Raw genomic sequence first — 13,483 nt, forward strand, 5'->3', positions numbered from 1 at the left:
ATATAAAGATACCTGAATAGCCCTGGCTGCTGTCCTCAGTGTTTAGAGCATTGGCCTACACTCCAAAGGGTCTTGAGTTCAATTCCTGATCACGAGCACCTACCTGGGTAGCAGGTTTGATCGCTGCCCCCAGTTGGGGTGTGTTTGGGAGGCAAGCAACTATTTTATCTCTCACATAGGTTTCTCTCTCCCTTAAAAGCAATGGAAAAAATATCCTCAGGTGAGGATTAACAAAACAAAATAAGGTATGTGGATAGATACATACATAGATACATAGAAAGATATAGACGTGTAAATATACACTATTCTGTTCTACTGGTCTGCCTGTGAATTATTGTGGCAGTACCACATTGCTTTGATTATTTGGTTTGCAGATATATTTGAAAATCTATTTAATGTGAAATTAAATTAAATCCTTTCCCCCTGTATATTCCTGGCTATTTCCATATTGTGTTCTCATGAATATGAGCAAAATAAAATAATTGTATCATTTTTATTAGAAAATAATGGCAGCATTAACATGTTTTATACCTCTAATCCTTTCTCTTTCTAAAAGTGTTGGTTGGAATATTCAGAACAACGTTAAGTAACAGCAGTGATATGTGCTTGTCCTGCTTCTGACTTTCAAACTCATGTTTAAAGGACTTGCAACTATTGAAATTATGCTGATTAATATTACATTTAAAATAAACTATATAACCTAGTCAGAAAACAAACAAAAAAACAAAATCAGATCAAAGTTTTAAAAACATTATTTTCTTTATATTCAAAATACCAAATAAATAAATACATGTGCCCATTGATGTAGGGCCCTTTGAGTTAGTCTGAGACATAATGTATCTTTAAGTGGTGCAAATATTATTGAAACAAAAATCCAAACTCATAAGCTATCAAAAATAGATGTATATCCTTTTACTCCAATCATTAAAAAAACAAAACCTCAATTAAGGGATAATCTAAAAAGCAATTGAATACTCTCCAAAAGTATCAAGGTCATCAAAGACAAGGAAAGACTGAGTAACTGTTACAGATTGGAAGTAGCAGTAACAACTAAATGCTATATGAATAGAATCCTAGAGTAGAAAAAGTACATTAGTGGAAAATAGGTTCCTGGAACAAAAAAGCACATTAGTGAAAAAAAAAAAACAGTAAAATTCAAGTAAGTTCCGTAGTTTGGTTAAATTATTTGTGCCAATGTTAATTTCATGTTCTTATAATTACACTAGAAGCCCGTTGCAGGAAGATTCCTGCAAGAACAGGGCTTCCTGTGGCCGGAGAAAAGCAGAGAAGGGAGCAAAACTTGCTGAGGCAGGCTTTGCTCCCGCCTCAGCCACCCTGCTTGTTTCCCTCCCACCTCCTCCACCCCACTTGCTTCCCTTCCCTCTCCACAGCTTCACTCCCTTCTGCAGCGCTTGGCTTCCTTCTAACTTGTCTTCAGACTTTGCTCCGCTCGCCTGAGTATGCAAATTAACTGCCATCTTTGTTGAGTTAATTTGCATACTCATCTGATTGCCTAGTGGGCGTAGCAAGAGTGACACCAATTTGCATGTTTCTCTTTTATTAGTGTAGACTATGATTATGCAATATGTTAACATTAAGAGGACCAGAGTAAGGGAAAAAAGAAAATTCTTTCTTATTACCATTTTTGCACGTATTTTGCTAATTCTAAAATTAGTTTAAAGTAAGTTTTTAAAAAGTTTAATTGTTAATCAGAGTTTATAAACGAACTAGAGGCCCGGTGCACGAAATTCATGCACGGGTGGGGTCCCTAGGCCTGGCTGGCGATCAGAGCCGGGCCAATCGGGGCCCGAAGGCCCCAGTAGGGCCAGGACAGGCGGCGATGGTCGCCGGGGCCGCAGTGGAAGGAACAGATGCTGATGCTGCCACAGCACGGTTCCCCGCCTCCCCCACTCCTCCTTCCCTTGCTGCTGCACTGCCATTGCAGTGGGCAGGTGGTGGGCCAGTTGGGGCTTGCCAGCTGTGGGGAGGGACAGGAAGTGGGAGGTTGACCGCCAGCTCAAGGAGGGAGCCGGCCCTCAGCCCCCATGGGAAAGGGACCGCGTCGCTGCCACCCACCCCCAGTTCCCCCTCCCAGCCCGGGGCCCCGCCCCAATCGGGCGATAAAGCCTGCCAGCCAGGGAGAGGAACTCCAGGAGGTTGGCCGGCCAGGGGAGGTTGGCTGTGGGAGCGCACTGACCACCAGGGGGCAGTTCCTGTGTTAAGCGTCTGACCCCTGGTGGTCAGTGTGCGTCATAGCGACCAGTCGTTCCAGTTGTAATGGTCGCTTAGGCTTTTATATACATAGATACTTACAGTTCCTATATCTATAATCTGAAAACACTATAGTGTAGAATAGAAAGAGTATGCAATTACTACTACTGTCCTGATAAATTTAACCAGAGAATGCTGAAAAGATAGAAAGGGACCAAGAATAGCATGCAAAGCAGTCTGAACATTATTCTATATGAAATTGAGAACTGTGAAAGCTTTTTGCAGTGCAAAATGATACGATTCAACTCATTTCAAAACTAGCTCTGATGACAGAATAAAAAGACACAAGAATAAAATACTAGAGGAAGTGCAGCGAGGAAGCACATCCCATGCTAATCTAAATAAGACAACAGAAATATCATTGCCATTCTTAATTTCCTGATTTTGATCATAATATCCTTATATTTAAGAAATACACACTAAAGTACTTAAGCATAAAAGCATCATGTCTGCAAATAATTCAAGTGGTTCAGCGGGAAAAATGTATATATACTTAGAGAGAAAAGAACAAAAGTAATAAAAATGTTAACATGTAGGGAATCTAGAAGGAAGATATATGGGAATTTTTTTGTCTCATTCTTGAAACTTTTAAGTTTTAAAACATATCATAATAAAAAATTGTAAAAAAAAAAAAAGTTAGAGACCAGGAGCCAAACAGACCTCTACCACTTACAAGCACAGGACTTCATCTCTTTGTGCCTCAGGCCCAAGACGGGAATAATACCAGCTGTAGAGGTTTTGTGGGAAATGAGATAAAGCATGTAAAGTGCTACACACACTGCTTGGCATATGGCAAGCATGTGAAAACTATTAGCTAGTATTATCTCTAGCAACACGAAAGGATATAAAAAGGAAACATTATATTTATCACATGTATGGTTACTACATGAATATACAAAAGTTGAGTGAAGAAATTACAGGTAGATTTTTTTAAAGATATATATTTTTTATTGATTTCAGAGAGGAAGGGAGAGAGGGAGAGAGAGATAGAAACATCAGTGATGATAGAGAATCATTGGTGATGAGAATCATTAATTGGCTGCCTCCTGCACATCCCCTACTGGGGATCGGGCTTGCAACCTGGGCATGGGCCCTGACTGGGAATCAAACCTGTGACCTCCTGGTTCACAGGTCGACATTCAACCACTGAGCCACCGCGGCTGGGCCAGGTGGGTTTTTTTCCATTTTAATTTTACTTATCTACATTTTCTAATTTTTCTTTCTAAAGATTTATTACCTATGTAAATAAAAACTATGCAAATAACTTTCACTTACCCTTCAATAAAATGAGGATAATAAACTACCCTCATAGGGTTAACATGAGAATTAAATGGAAAAACCCATGTAAAGCGCCTATTAACTCAGGCTTGCTACAAAGTAAACTAAAAATTCTTAGCCTGTATATTGTTTATATTGGTCTGCATTTTTAAACTTTAAAGAAACATTTGTTTTAAAAATTCCAATAACTTACTCAGCAGGAGCTGCATTTTCATGTTGGAGTCCAGGTGGTGTTTTCTGGGTTCTTAAAGCTATTTCTGCATTCTTTAACTCCTAATATACCAGAGGTTTAAAAGAAAACAAAGGGCCAGTTAAAAGTTAGGCTAAAAATACCAGCTATCTCTGGTTTGAAACTTCAAACAATGTAATTCCTGGAAGTTCATGCTGTGAGAACACAGTATGGATGAAACCCATTTATAAGTTGTTAAAACCTCTTTCGAAAGAATACAAACTATACTTTTAACAAACTTTATGATGTTTATAATGAGCTGCTGATCTACTTTAAAAACAATGAATTTCTGTAGGAGTCATGAAGTTAATTCATCCACAGCAATAGACTATGCTACTATTTAAAAATCTTTAATATAAATGTAGAAAACACTACTGTAAAAAAAGCAAGGTAGTAGTAATAATGTTGAAGCTGATGATGGCAGCAGTTAATATTCTGGGTACTTACTATGTATCAGATACTATGTTGAAGGCTTTACTTATCATGGTTAATCTTCAATAGCCCTACAATTTAGATATTACCCTATTTACAGATGTAAAAATGGAGTTAGAGACATTAAGTAATTTGCCCAAGGCCATGTAGCTGGAAGACCTGAGAACTGAACCTAGGCAGCCCAATTTTTTTAAAGCTTACATACACACTCAACCATTCTTAAATTGCCTTTGGCTGGTCCTCAATGCCATTTCTATTTTCTAGTTAATTGTTATTCAAGGCTAATATTCTGTTTTAACCCCTTACATCTCACATTCTTATCATTTCACTGACTTTTCAAGTTATACTTGTTTCCCTTACTTTTTTTTAAAGGGTATTACCTTAATCTTTATATTCCCTGTAGCAACCTCTTGCCCTCATTTTATTGCCAAACTGTTAAGTCTCTGTTCTTCCCACCTCATTTTCATTCTTCCATCCTATCTGACTTGGTACAAATGCCCTGAAGAGGTCTAGACTATTCAAACTCTGACCCCTGCCTACTTCTCTAAGCACTGACTCTTGCCAGGCCCAGACTCATACTCAGTGCTCCTACTAGTAAACTGCTTGCAGATCCTCAAATATGCCCATTTTATGCCCCCATACCAATGCTTGTTAGCCTTCCTTCCTGCCAGCCTGAGGAACACCTAAGTTTGTTTCAAGAACCAACACAAAGGTATCCTACTCTGAACAGATGATGTAAGTACCCACTTAAGCCCTTTGTGCCTCATCAGACCTTGTACTGAAACATACTACCTGACAGATTTAACTCACTCTCCCTAAAATATTGTCTTTTGACCCCAAATGCCTGTTGAAATGCTGTGTATAACAGATACTTAAAAATGTTCACTGAATGCATGGCGGCCTCAGCAATGCCTTCAACAAACCACTTGGCACTTGCCCTATCCCCCCAAAATTTTAACCACCTTACTTATTTAAACTCTTGAGTTATATACCCTCCCAAAATGATGTATATAAGATTGTGCTTCTATAAGGTTCTGGTCTACATAATCACAACACTGCTCCTCACCTCAGGATTGCTTATATTTCCCAGAAAAGCTTCCTCTGAAGAAAAGGTTTTGGTTTAACCCTTTGCGGTCGTTTGTCTACTCTCAGCCACCAAAGCTTTTTTACCGTTCCGGTCGTATGTTTGCTCTCAGCCACCACAGCAAGGAACCGTATGAATCTTAACTCTATTCATTCATGTATCAGTTCATAATTTCTCTGAAAGCTCTTAAGTGTCTAAGCGACCTTGTCATGAATCAAAACACTGCCCCGACAAATCGGATATCGAAACTCAATATAAACAAACGCGGTCGTTCCACACTCGCCATGCAAAACACCGTGGCGAGTCAGTCGCCTTTTGAGAGTGAAGAAATCGACAAGCTTCGGAGATACTTCGCAGAATTTCAAATAAAGCTTTACAAATTACGTTTAACTGTAATTAGGCATTCTCACTTGTTAAGATATTTCAAAATAATACTCCAAAATGGCAAGAAGAAAGTTACCGAAAGAAGTGTACTGCGAATCTGAAAGTAACGATGAAGAGTTTTATTTTGGCACCTTGAATACTGACTCTGACGTAGAAAGTGATAACGTTTGTAGTGATTCTACTAGTAGTGACGTAGTTCCAAAAAAGAATTAATAAATCTTGTTTATCCTTCATAATCTTGCATGTTATGTATCACTGCTCTTTCAATGGAAATTAATTCCGACCAGTACGACACCCATGTCCAAATTTAATACGACCGCAAAGGGTTAAATAAGATCAATAACTACTTCACTAATGGAGTCAGACATTTTTTTTTCAATTGGTAATTCACTAGACTGCAGGTAGAACACTAATTCCTGTATATGAGAAATAAGAATAATCTTAGATCACATTTTTTTGATAGCTCCTATAAAATTTTCTAAACTCAATTCGGATGATTTTTTACCTTAAGAAAATTTTATTTGACTCATATCTTCATTTTGCTACCTTTATACTCTACCCAATCTTTTATTATTTCATTCATCCCATTAGACTTTTAGAACCTCTGGAGTTGTCTTTTTATCTCTAAAAGACATTATATTAACAAGTATGGTATGTAACAGGTATTCCACAAATATTTGTAAATGGAATCATCCAGTGTAAACAGAAGAACCCCATTATAGCATTCATTTAAGTTTGCCTCCTCTATTACTTTATTAATGACCCTTTCCATATAATTTCATATTTCCCATATGAAATCCACAATTTCATGTAATGTTTAATCAGAGTCTAAACATTGTCCAATCTAAAAGCATAACGAACGTTTTCCTTAGAAAAAACATATCTGAAGATACATAAAATAAGAATAAGTGGGAAGGAAACATGGGGAATACTTTTCATATTTAGCCAAGGAATTTGTGAGCGGGAAATTTGAAAGTAAACAATAAAGCTTTTGAATCTCCTTTAATATCATAGGTTAGAATAGCTATTTTAGAAACACATTTTTATTAAAAACATCACAAAGTATTTCCCAATAGTTGACTTGAAGACACATAAGCTGGTACAAACTTCCAGTTATAAGTCCTGGAAATGTACTATACAGCACAGTGACTACAGGTAATAATAGTATACCATCTATCTGAAAGTTGCTAAGAGAGTAGATCTTGAAAGTTCTCATCACCAAGTTAAAAAAAAAACGTTTTTAACTATTTGTGATGATACATGTTGACTAGACTTATAGTGGTGATGATTTTGCAATATATAAAAATATTAAATCACTATACTGTATATCTGAAACAAATGTTCTATCAATTATATTTGAACCTATCTATATATATACATAAAGAGCCAGGGTCGGTAACATCCACAACGACCAAAGGCTTGACTGAATGCCCAGGCTGTGCACGCAGCAGGCTCTGGTGGGTGGGGACTTGTTGCAGCAGGGATGGGGGTGGGGGAGGCGGGGCCGGCACTCACACTCACTCACTCACTCACAAGCACACACACACACACACACACACACACAGCGCCCGCCAGCTCAGTCTTTTCTCCCTTTCTTTCCCTCCCTCCCAGCTCGCTCTCAGAGCCTCTCTCAAAATGAGGACCCAGGGCAGGTGAAGGTGGAGCTGCCCCCACTGGCCCCGACCCCTCCAACCAGGAAAGAGGAAGTAGGAGAGAGGGAGGCAGGGAGGCCTGGAGGACTGCTGAGAAAAACAAAGAGAGACAGAGACTGGGAGAGACTGGGATGAAGAGATGGAAACAAAACAGCAATATTAAAATATTTCCTCAATTAATAACCTTTTAATGTGCACGAATTTCGTGCACCAGGCCACTAGTGTGTGTGTGTGTGTGTATGTATATGTGTGTGTGTGTGTGTGTGTGTGTATGTATGTATGTATATATATATATATATATATACACACACACACACATATATCCCAAAGCAACTGGTCGGCCATTTGGCCAGTCACTATGACACACACACACTGACCACCAGCGGGCAGATGCTCAATGCAGGAGCTGCCCCCTGGTGGTCAGTGTGCTCCTACAGTGGGAGCGCCGCTCAGCTGACAGATGTGAGCCAGCTGCTGTGGCATGATCCTCTACCACCTCTGTGTCAGCGCTACGGAGGGGCGGCAGGCACAGCAGGGCCAAGATGAGCAGGAGTGGCGTGGCACCCAGCCCAGGCTTGGGCTCCTCCCCAGCCGCCTGCTGCTTCACACACTACTACATCCCTTGGGGGATGTTAGACTCCCAGTTTTGGCCTGATCCCCACGGATTGGGTGGGAAAAGCAATCTGACATCCCCTGAGGGGTCCCGGATTGCGAGAGGGTACAGGCCAGGTTGAGAGACCCCACTAGTGCACGAATAGCTCTCTGATAAGCCCACATTAAAAAATAACTACACTGCCCAGCCTTAGTGGCTCGGTTGGTTGAGCATTGTCCTGTGCACCACAAAGTTGCCAGTTTGATTCCCAGTTGGGGCACATATGGAAGGTAATCAATCAATGTTTCTCTCTCACAATGATGCTTTTCTCTCTCTCCCTTCCTCTTTAAGCTTGTCCTCAGGTTAGGATTAAAAAAAGGGACTACATTGTAATATCTTTTATATACAGTGGTGGGCAAAGATAAATTTACTTATAATACAAATAAATAATACAATCACTAATAAATAATAATACAAGAGTAAACTGTTGCACACACTCACAACTGTAAACCTCCTTTTGCCCACCCTTGTATTCTGTGTATACTGTACCATAGGGACAAAAGACAAGTAGACACGACTGACAGAAAGTATTATCCTCGGCCAGACCAGTGTGGCTGAGTGTCAACCTATGAAACAGGAGATCATGATTCAATTCCCAGTTGGGGTACATGCCCAGTTGCAGGCTCGGTTCGTACAGGAGGAGGCAGCCAATTGATGATTCTCTCTCATCATTGATGTTTCTCTCTCCCCGTCCCTTGCTCTCTGAAATCAATAAAATATATTTAAAAAAATAAAGAGGGACCAATATGCCTCTTCTATAGGGATTAAAAATCCCCACAGGGATCGGGCCTAAACCGGCAGTCAGACATCCCTCTCGCAATCTGGGACTGCTGGCTCCTAACCGCTCACCTGCCTGCCTGCCTGATTGCCCCTAACTGCCTCTGCCTGCCTGATCTCCCCTTACTGCCCTCCCCTGCCGACCTGATCTCGCCCCCAACTGCCCTCCCCTGCCAACCTGATCTCGCCCCTAACTGCCCTCCCCTGCTGGCCTGATCTCGCCCCTAACTGCTCTCCCTGCCGGCCTGATCACCCCTAACTGCCCTCCCCTCCCAGCCTGATCTCGCCCCCAACTGTCCTCCCCTGCCAACCTGATCTCGCCCCCAACTGCCATCCCAAGCCGGCCTGATCTCGCCCCCAACTGCCCTCCCCTGCCGACCTGATCTCTCCCCCACCTGCCCTCCCCTGCAGGCCTGATCTCACCCCCAACTGCCCTCCCTGCAGGCCTGATCTCGCCCCCAACTGCCCTCCCTGCTGGCCTGCTCGCCCCTAACTGCCTCTGCCTCGGCCACCACCACCATGGCTTTGTCCAGAAGGAAGTCAGATGTCCAGATGATGGCCGGTTGACCCGGTCTAATTAGCACATTGCCCTTTTATTAGTATAGATAGATTATATAGGGTAGGATTACTTAACTAGGCGGGAGGTGGGGGGGTGAAAAGCTTTTTTCAGCAGGAGGATATGCTCTTGGCAGACAAAAATACATAATCCCTATATCTGGACTGATAGCCAGCCATATGCACTTTACTGCCAAACCAGTCATTAAAAAATTGAATTGCTTTCTTACACATTACACCAAACGGGTGCTGCTCTTAAAACCCCTCCTCAGCCCCCACCTTAGGTTCTGCCTTCGCAATTCACCCAGATTAGGTTCTGATTGATCGGTTTCTATGCCTGTCAGCATCAAAAGCTCTGCCTCTTATGCAGCCATTGGCTCCTCGCAGTTCACCCAGATTTGGTTCTGATTGATCAGTTTCTATGCCAGTCAGCGTCTCCGGGCCTATCTCTGAGCCTGATCAGAGAGGCGGGGCTGATCAGCAGCCCCCACGGCTGCTGGCAAGGCCTGGAGAGAAACAGAGGCAAGGGCTGATCAACAGCTGCGGATCAGACCTGCTTCTCTCTCCGGGCTTCTCTCCAGGCCTGGTCCGCAGCCTGCTCAGCAGTCAGTGCTGGGTCGCCGCAGCACCCACAGTACTGACTGCAGGACTGACTTCTGGTGTTCGGTCATCCATTTGGTCGTTTTGGACGTTACGGACCCTGGCTCTTTATATATATGTAAATTAACCTCAATACCATGTATTAACTAAGACCTAAGACTAGCAAGTCAACAGTAGAATTTAATACCTATAGTGCATACAATTTTATTTAATAACTGATAGATTAAAAAGACGTTTTTCTGTCAAGCTATTTTCCTCTTGTATAACAATTATGCCCACAGGCACTTCTATGAAATAAAATAGTTAGTAGAATAAGCTTTAGAATTAGAGTATTAGACTCTGAATCCAAGCTCTCCCACTTAATAACAAAGCTCTTTGCCTGTTTTCTTATTTATATAATGAACTTAATAACCGTAGATATGACATAGGGCTATAGCGAAGACCCCAGTTTAGGGTTAATATATAAAAATTGTTCAGAACACTGCCTCCTCCATAGTATGCACTAGAAAAACTAGTAACTATTATTATAGCAATTTAAAAGTATACAAGCTATACCAGTGATGGCGAACCTTTTGAGCTCGTCGTGTCAGCATTTTTAAAAACCCTAACTTAACTCTGGTGCCGTGTCACATATAGAAATTTTTTGATATTTGCAACCATAGTAAAACAAAGACTTATATTTTTGATATTTATTTTATATATTTAAATGCCATTTAACAAAGAAAAATCAACCAAAAAAATGAGTTCACGTGTCATCTCTGACATGTGTGTCATAGGTTCGCCATCACTGAGCTATACGGTTTTCTTATAGCACTAGAGGCCCAATGCACAAAATTCGTGCAAAAGTAGGCCTTCCTTCCCTGGGCTGCCGGCATCGGCTTTCCTCTGGCACCTGGGACCCAGGCTTCCCTTGCAGCCCCGGCTTCGTCCAGAAGGATGTCTGGTCTAATAAGCATATTATGCTTTTATTATTATAGATGTTTAATTAAACTTCATAATTTTAAAAAAAGAGACCTATTTCCATTAAAAAAAAAAAGAACCCAAAATAAAAAAAACCATTATGATAAAATAACTTTAAATTAGTTTACCTGAGCAGTTTCTATTTTCAATTTGTCAATATTGAGAGTGTTTCTCTGTAATCCACTGGCAGCCAATGACAGAAGCTGCTTTAGAGCTTTAATATCTTCTTGTACTTTAAGCATTGCTTTTGAAGACATTCTACTAATTTCTTCTTGGACCTGTTTTTGTTCCTTCACAAATTTCCTTAAAGAAACAGAAAACTGAGTTTTTAAAAAATACACCTTTGGTTTCCCCCACAAGAAAAAAAGTACATTTACAATAGGTTGGTCAGAGTCTAAGTGTCTTAAGAAGCAAAAACTAAAAATTCATCTACAGCTCTCACGCTTTTTTTATAAAATTACAGCTACACAATTTTAATACCTATTGTTCTGCTTTTACTCTAATTTCTAAATGCATTTAAAATTTTAACCAAAGTTACAATGTTTAGGAGGAAGAGATGTTCCCCATAAAATATATTCTCCCATTCAAAGATATTTTATGTAGTTACAACTCGACACACTTACTGGAGATTTTCAACATCCTGGCAGATGACAGGAGGTAGATTTTCATCCTTCAGGGCTTTACTGTCCCTAAGAAAAATGCCACAGATGTATTAAAATCATAAAAAGGTGGTAACTCAGCTTTACTAGAATGTGTTGATACAAGAAAATATAACAAATATTCCCCATTTATAGCTTTCTTGGATGATTTCAAAGTTCTTTATAAAGAACAAATTTCCTGACTTATAAAATAACTAACAAATCATGTGGAGATTCCTTTACTAAAAAGACTGGCATCTATGTAAATGTTTAGTCAATGACTGACATTTGACTAAATATTTAGGGGAAAAAAGTGAGAAAACACTACAGACTAAGTTCCCCCTGGCTCAAAAATTATATGATTGATATTTTATTCGGTTCAAAAATATGAGAGCATTCATTAAAGAAACTCGCAGAACTTTTCATAATGAGATGCTCACAATATTTTACTTTATTATATTTAAACTTCAGTTTATTCTTCACAAAGTAGACCTAGGAATAGCTTAAGGGAATCATAAATATTTAATGAAGGTAAGAATAAGTGAATTTGGCAGGCTGTAATGGAATCATGAGTTAGACTTCAGTTGCAGACCCATTACTACTTCCTGAATAAGCCTAAGCAAATCTCAGTCTCTCTCAGCTTCCTTGTTTATGTCACAGGACTAAAATATACAAAAGATAATTGTGAAGAATGAACTTGATCACCTATTTACAAATGCTTTCTTTAACATAATACAAATTAAGTGAGAAAATATCTCTAATAATAAAAGCGTAATATGCTAATTAGACTGGATAGCCAAACGACCTTCCGGACAAAGCTGGGGCTGCGAGGGAAGCCCGGGTCCCGGGTGCCAGAGGGAAGCAGGTGCCGGCAGCCTGGGGAAGGAAGGCCTACTCTTGCACGAATTTCGTGCAACGAGCCTCTAATAAAAATAATAATCTTCAAACATATATATGATGTATATGGAGGCTATTATTATTCCTCTTCAACCTCGGGAAATAAATGGTACTGGCATAGTAATCTTCTATAATAATAAAAGCGCAATATGCTAATTAGATGGGACAGCCAAACGACCTTCTAGCAAGCTGCCGAGGGAGGGGCCTGCAAATGGCCCTCAGCTCCTTACCCAGGCTGGCCATGCCCCCATGGGGTGAAGGTCCTTGCTGGGAGGCGTGGCCAGCCTGAAAACAGCCCTCAGCCCCTCACCCAGGCTGGCCACGCTCCCCCAGCAGGAAACCTCACCCCATGGGGCGTGGCTGGCCTGCAAACTGCCCCAGCTGCTTGCCCAGGCCTGCACCGTCCCCAGTGGGGACCCCCAATCCAATGGGTGTGTGGCCAGCCTGCAAATCACCACAGGCCCCTTGCCCAGGCCGCCCCAGCCCCCATGGGAACCCCCACGCTGATCCAAGACACCCTTCAGGGCAAACCAGCCGGCCCCCACCCGTGCACCAGGTCTCTATACTAATAAAAGGATAAAATGCTAGACTGGGAGACCTTCCAGACGTTCTTCTGGACAAAGCCATGGTGGTGGGGCCGAGGTAGAGGTGGTTAGGGGCCAAGAGGGAAGGGCAGTTGTAGGTGATCAGGCCGGTGTGTGTGTGTGGGGGGGCCCGTTGGGGGCGAGCAGGCCATCAGTAGGGGTCAGTTTGAGGCGATCAGGCTGGCGGGGGGTGGGGGGACAGTTGGGGGAGAGCAGGCCGGCAGGCAGAGTGGTTAGGGGCAATCAGGCAGGTGAGCAGTTAGGAGCCAGCAGTCCCAGATTGCGAGAGCAATGTCCGACTGCACATCCCCCAAGGGGTCCCAGATTGGAGAGGGTGCAGGCTGGGCTAAGAGACAACCCCACCCCCCCCGCACGAATTTCATGCACCAGGCCACTAGTTTATATATAAAATAAAAGGTACACAGACACACACATATATTTTCATTTATATATATAAAAAGTGTTCCAAAAGTTCCATGAATTGCTCAAG

General features: G+C 41.5%; 1 protein-coding gene across 6 annotated transcripts in view; it reads right to left on the bottom strand.

Moving 5' to 3' along the window:
• NUP58 (nucleoporin 58kDa) overlaps nucleotides 1-13,483 on the bottom strand; it is a 48,031-nt gene that overhangs the window by 13,646 nt on the left and 20,902 nt on the right. For all 6 annotated transcript variants that reach the window (XM_014539421.1, XM_014539422.1, XM_014539420.1 and 3 more), the window contains 3 exons: nucleotides 11,498-11,563; nucleotides 11,003-11,177; nucleotides 3,743-3,822 (listed from right to left, as the gene is read on the bottom strand). In XM_014539421.1, the coding sequence (XP_014394907.1) occupies nucleotides 3,743-3,822; nucleotides 11,003-11,177; nucleotides 11,498-11,563 (321 nt within the window). The remainder of the gene's footprint in view (nucleotides 1-3,742; nucleotides 3,823-11,002; nucleotides 11,178-11,497; nucleotides 11,564-13,483) is intronic.

This window comes from Myotis brandtii, unplaced genomic scaffold (assembly GCF_000412655.1).
Source record: "Myotis brandtii unplaced genomic scaffold, ASM41265v1 scaffold216, whole genome shotgun sequence".
Classification (NCBI taxonomy): Eukaryota; Metazoa; Chordata; class Mammalia; order Chiroptera; family Vespertilionidae; genus Myotis; species Myotis brandtii.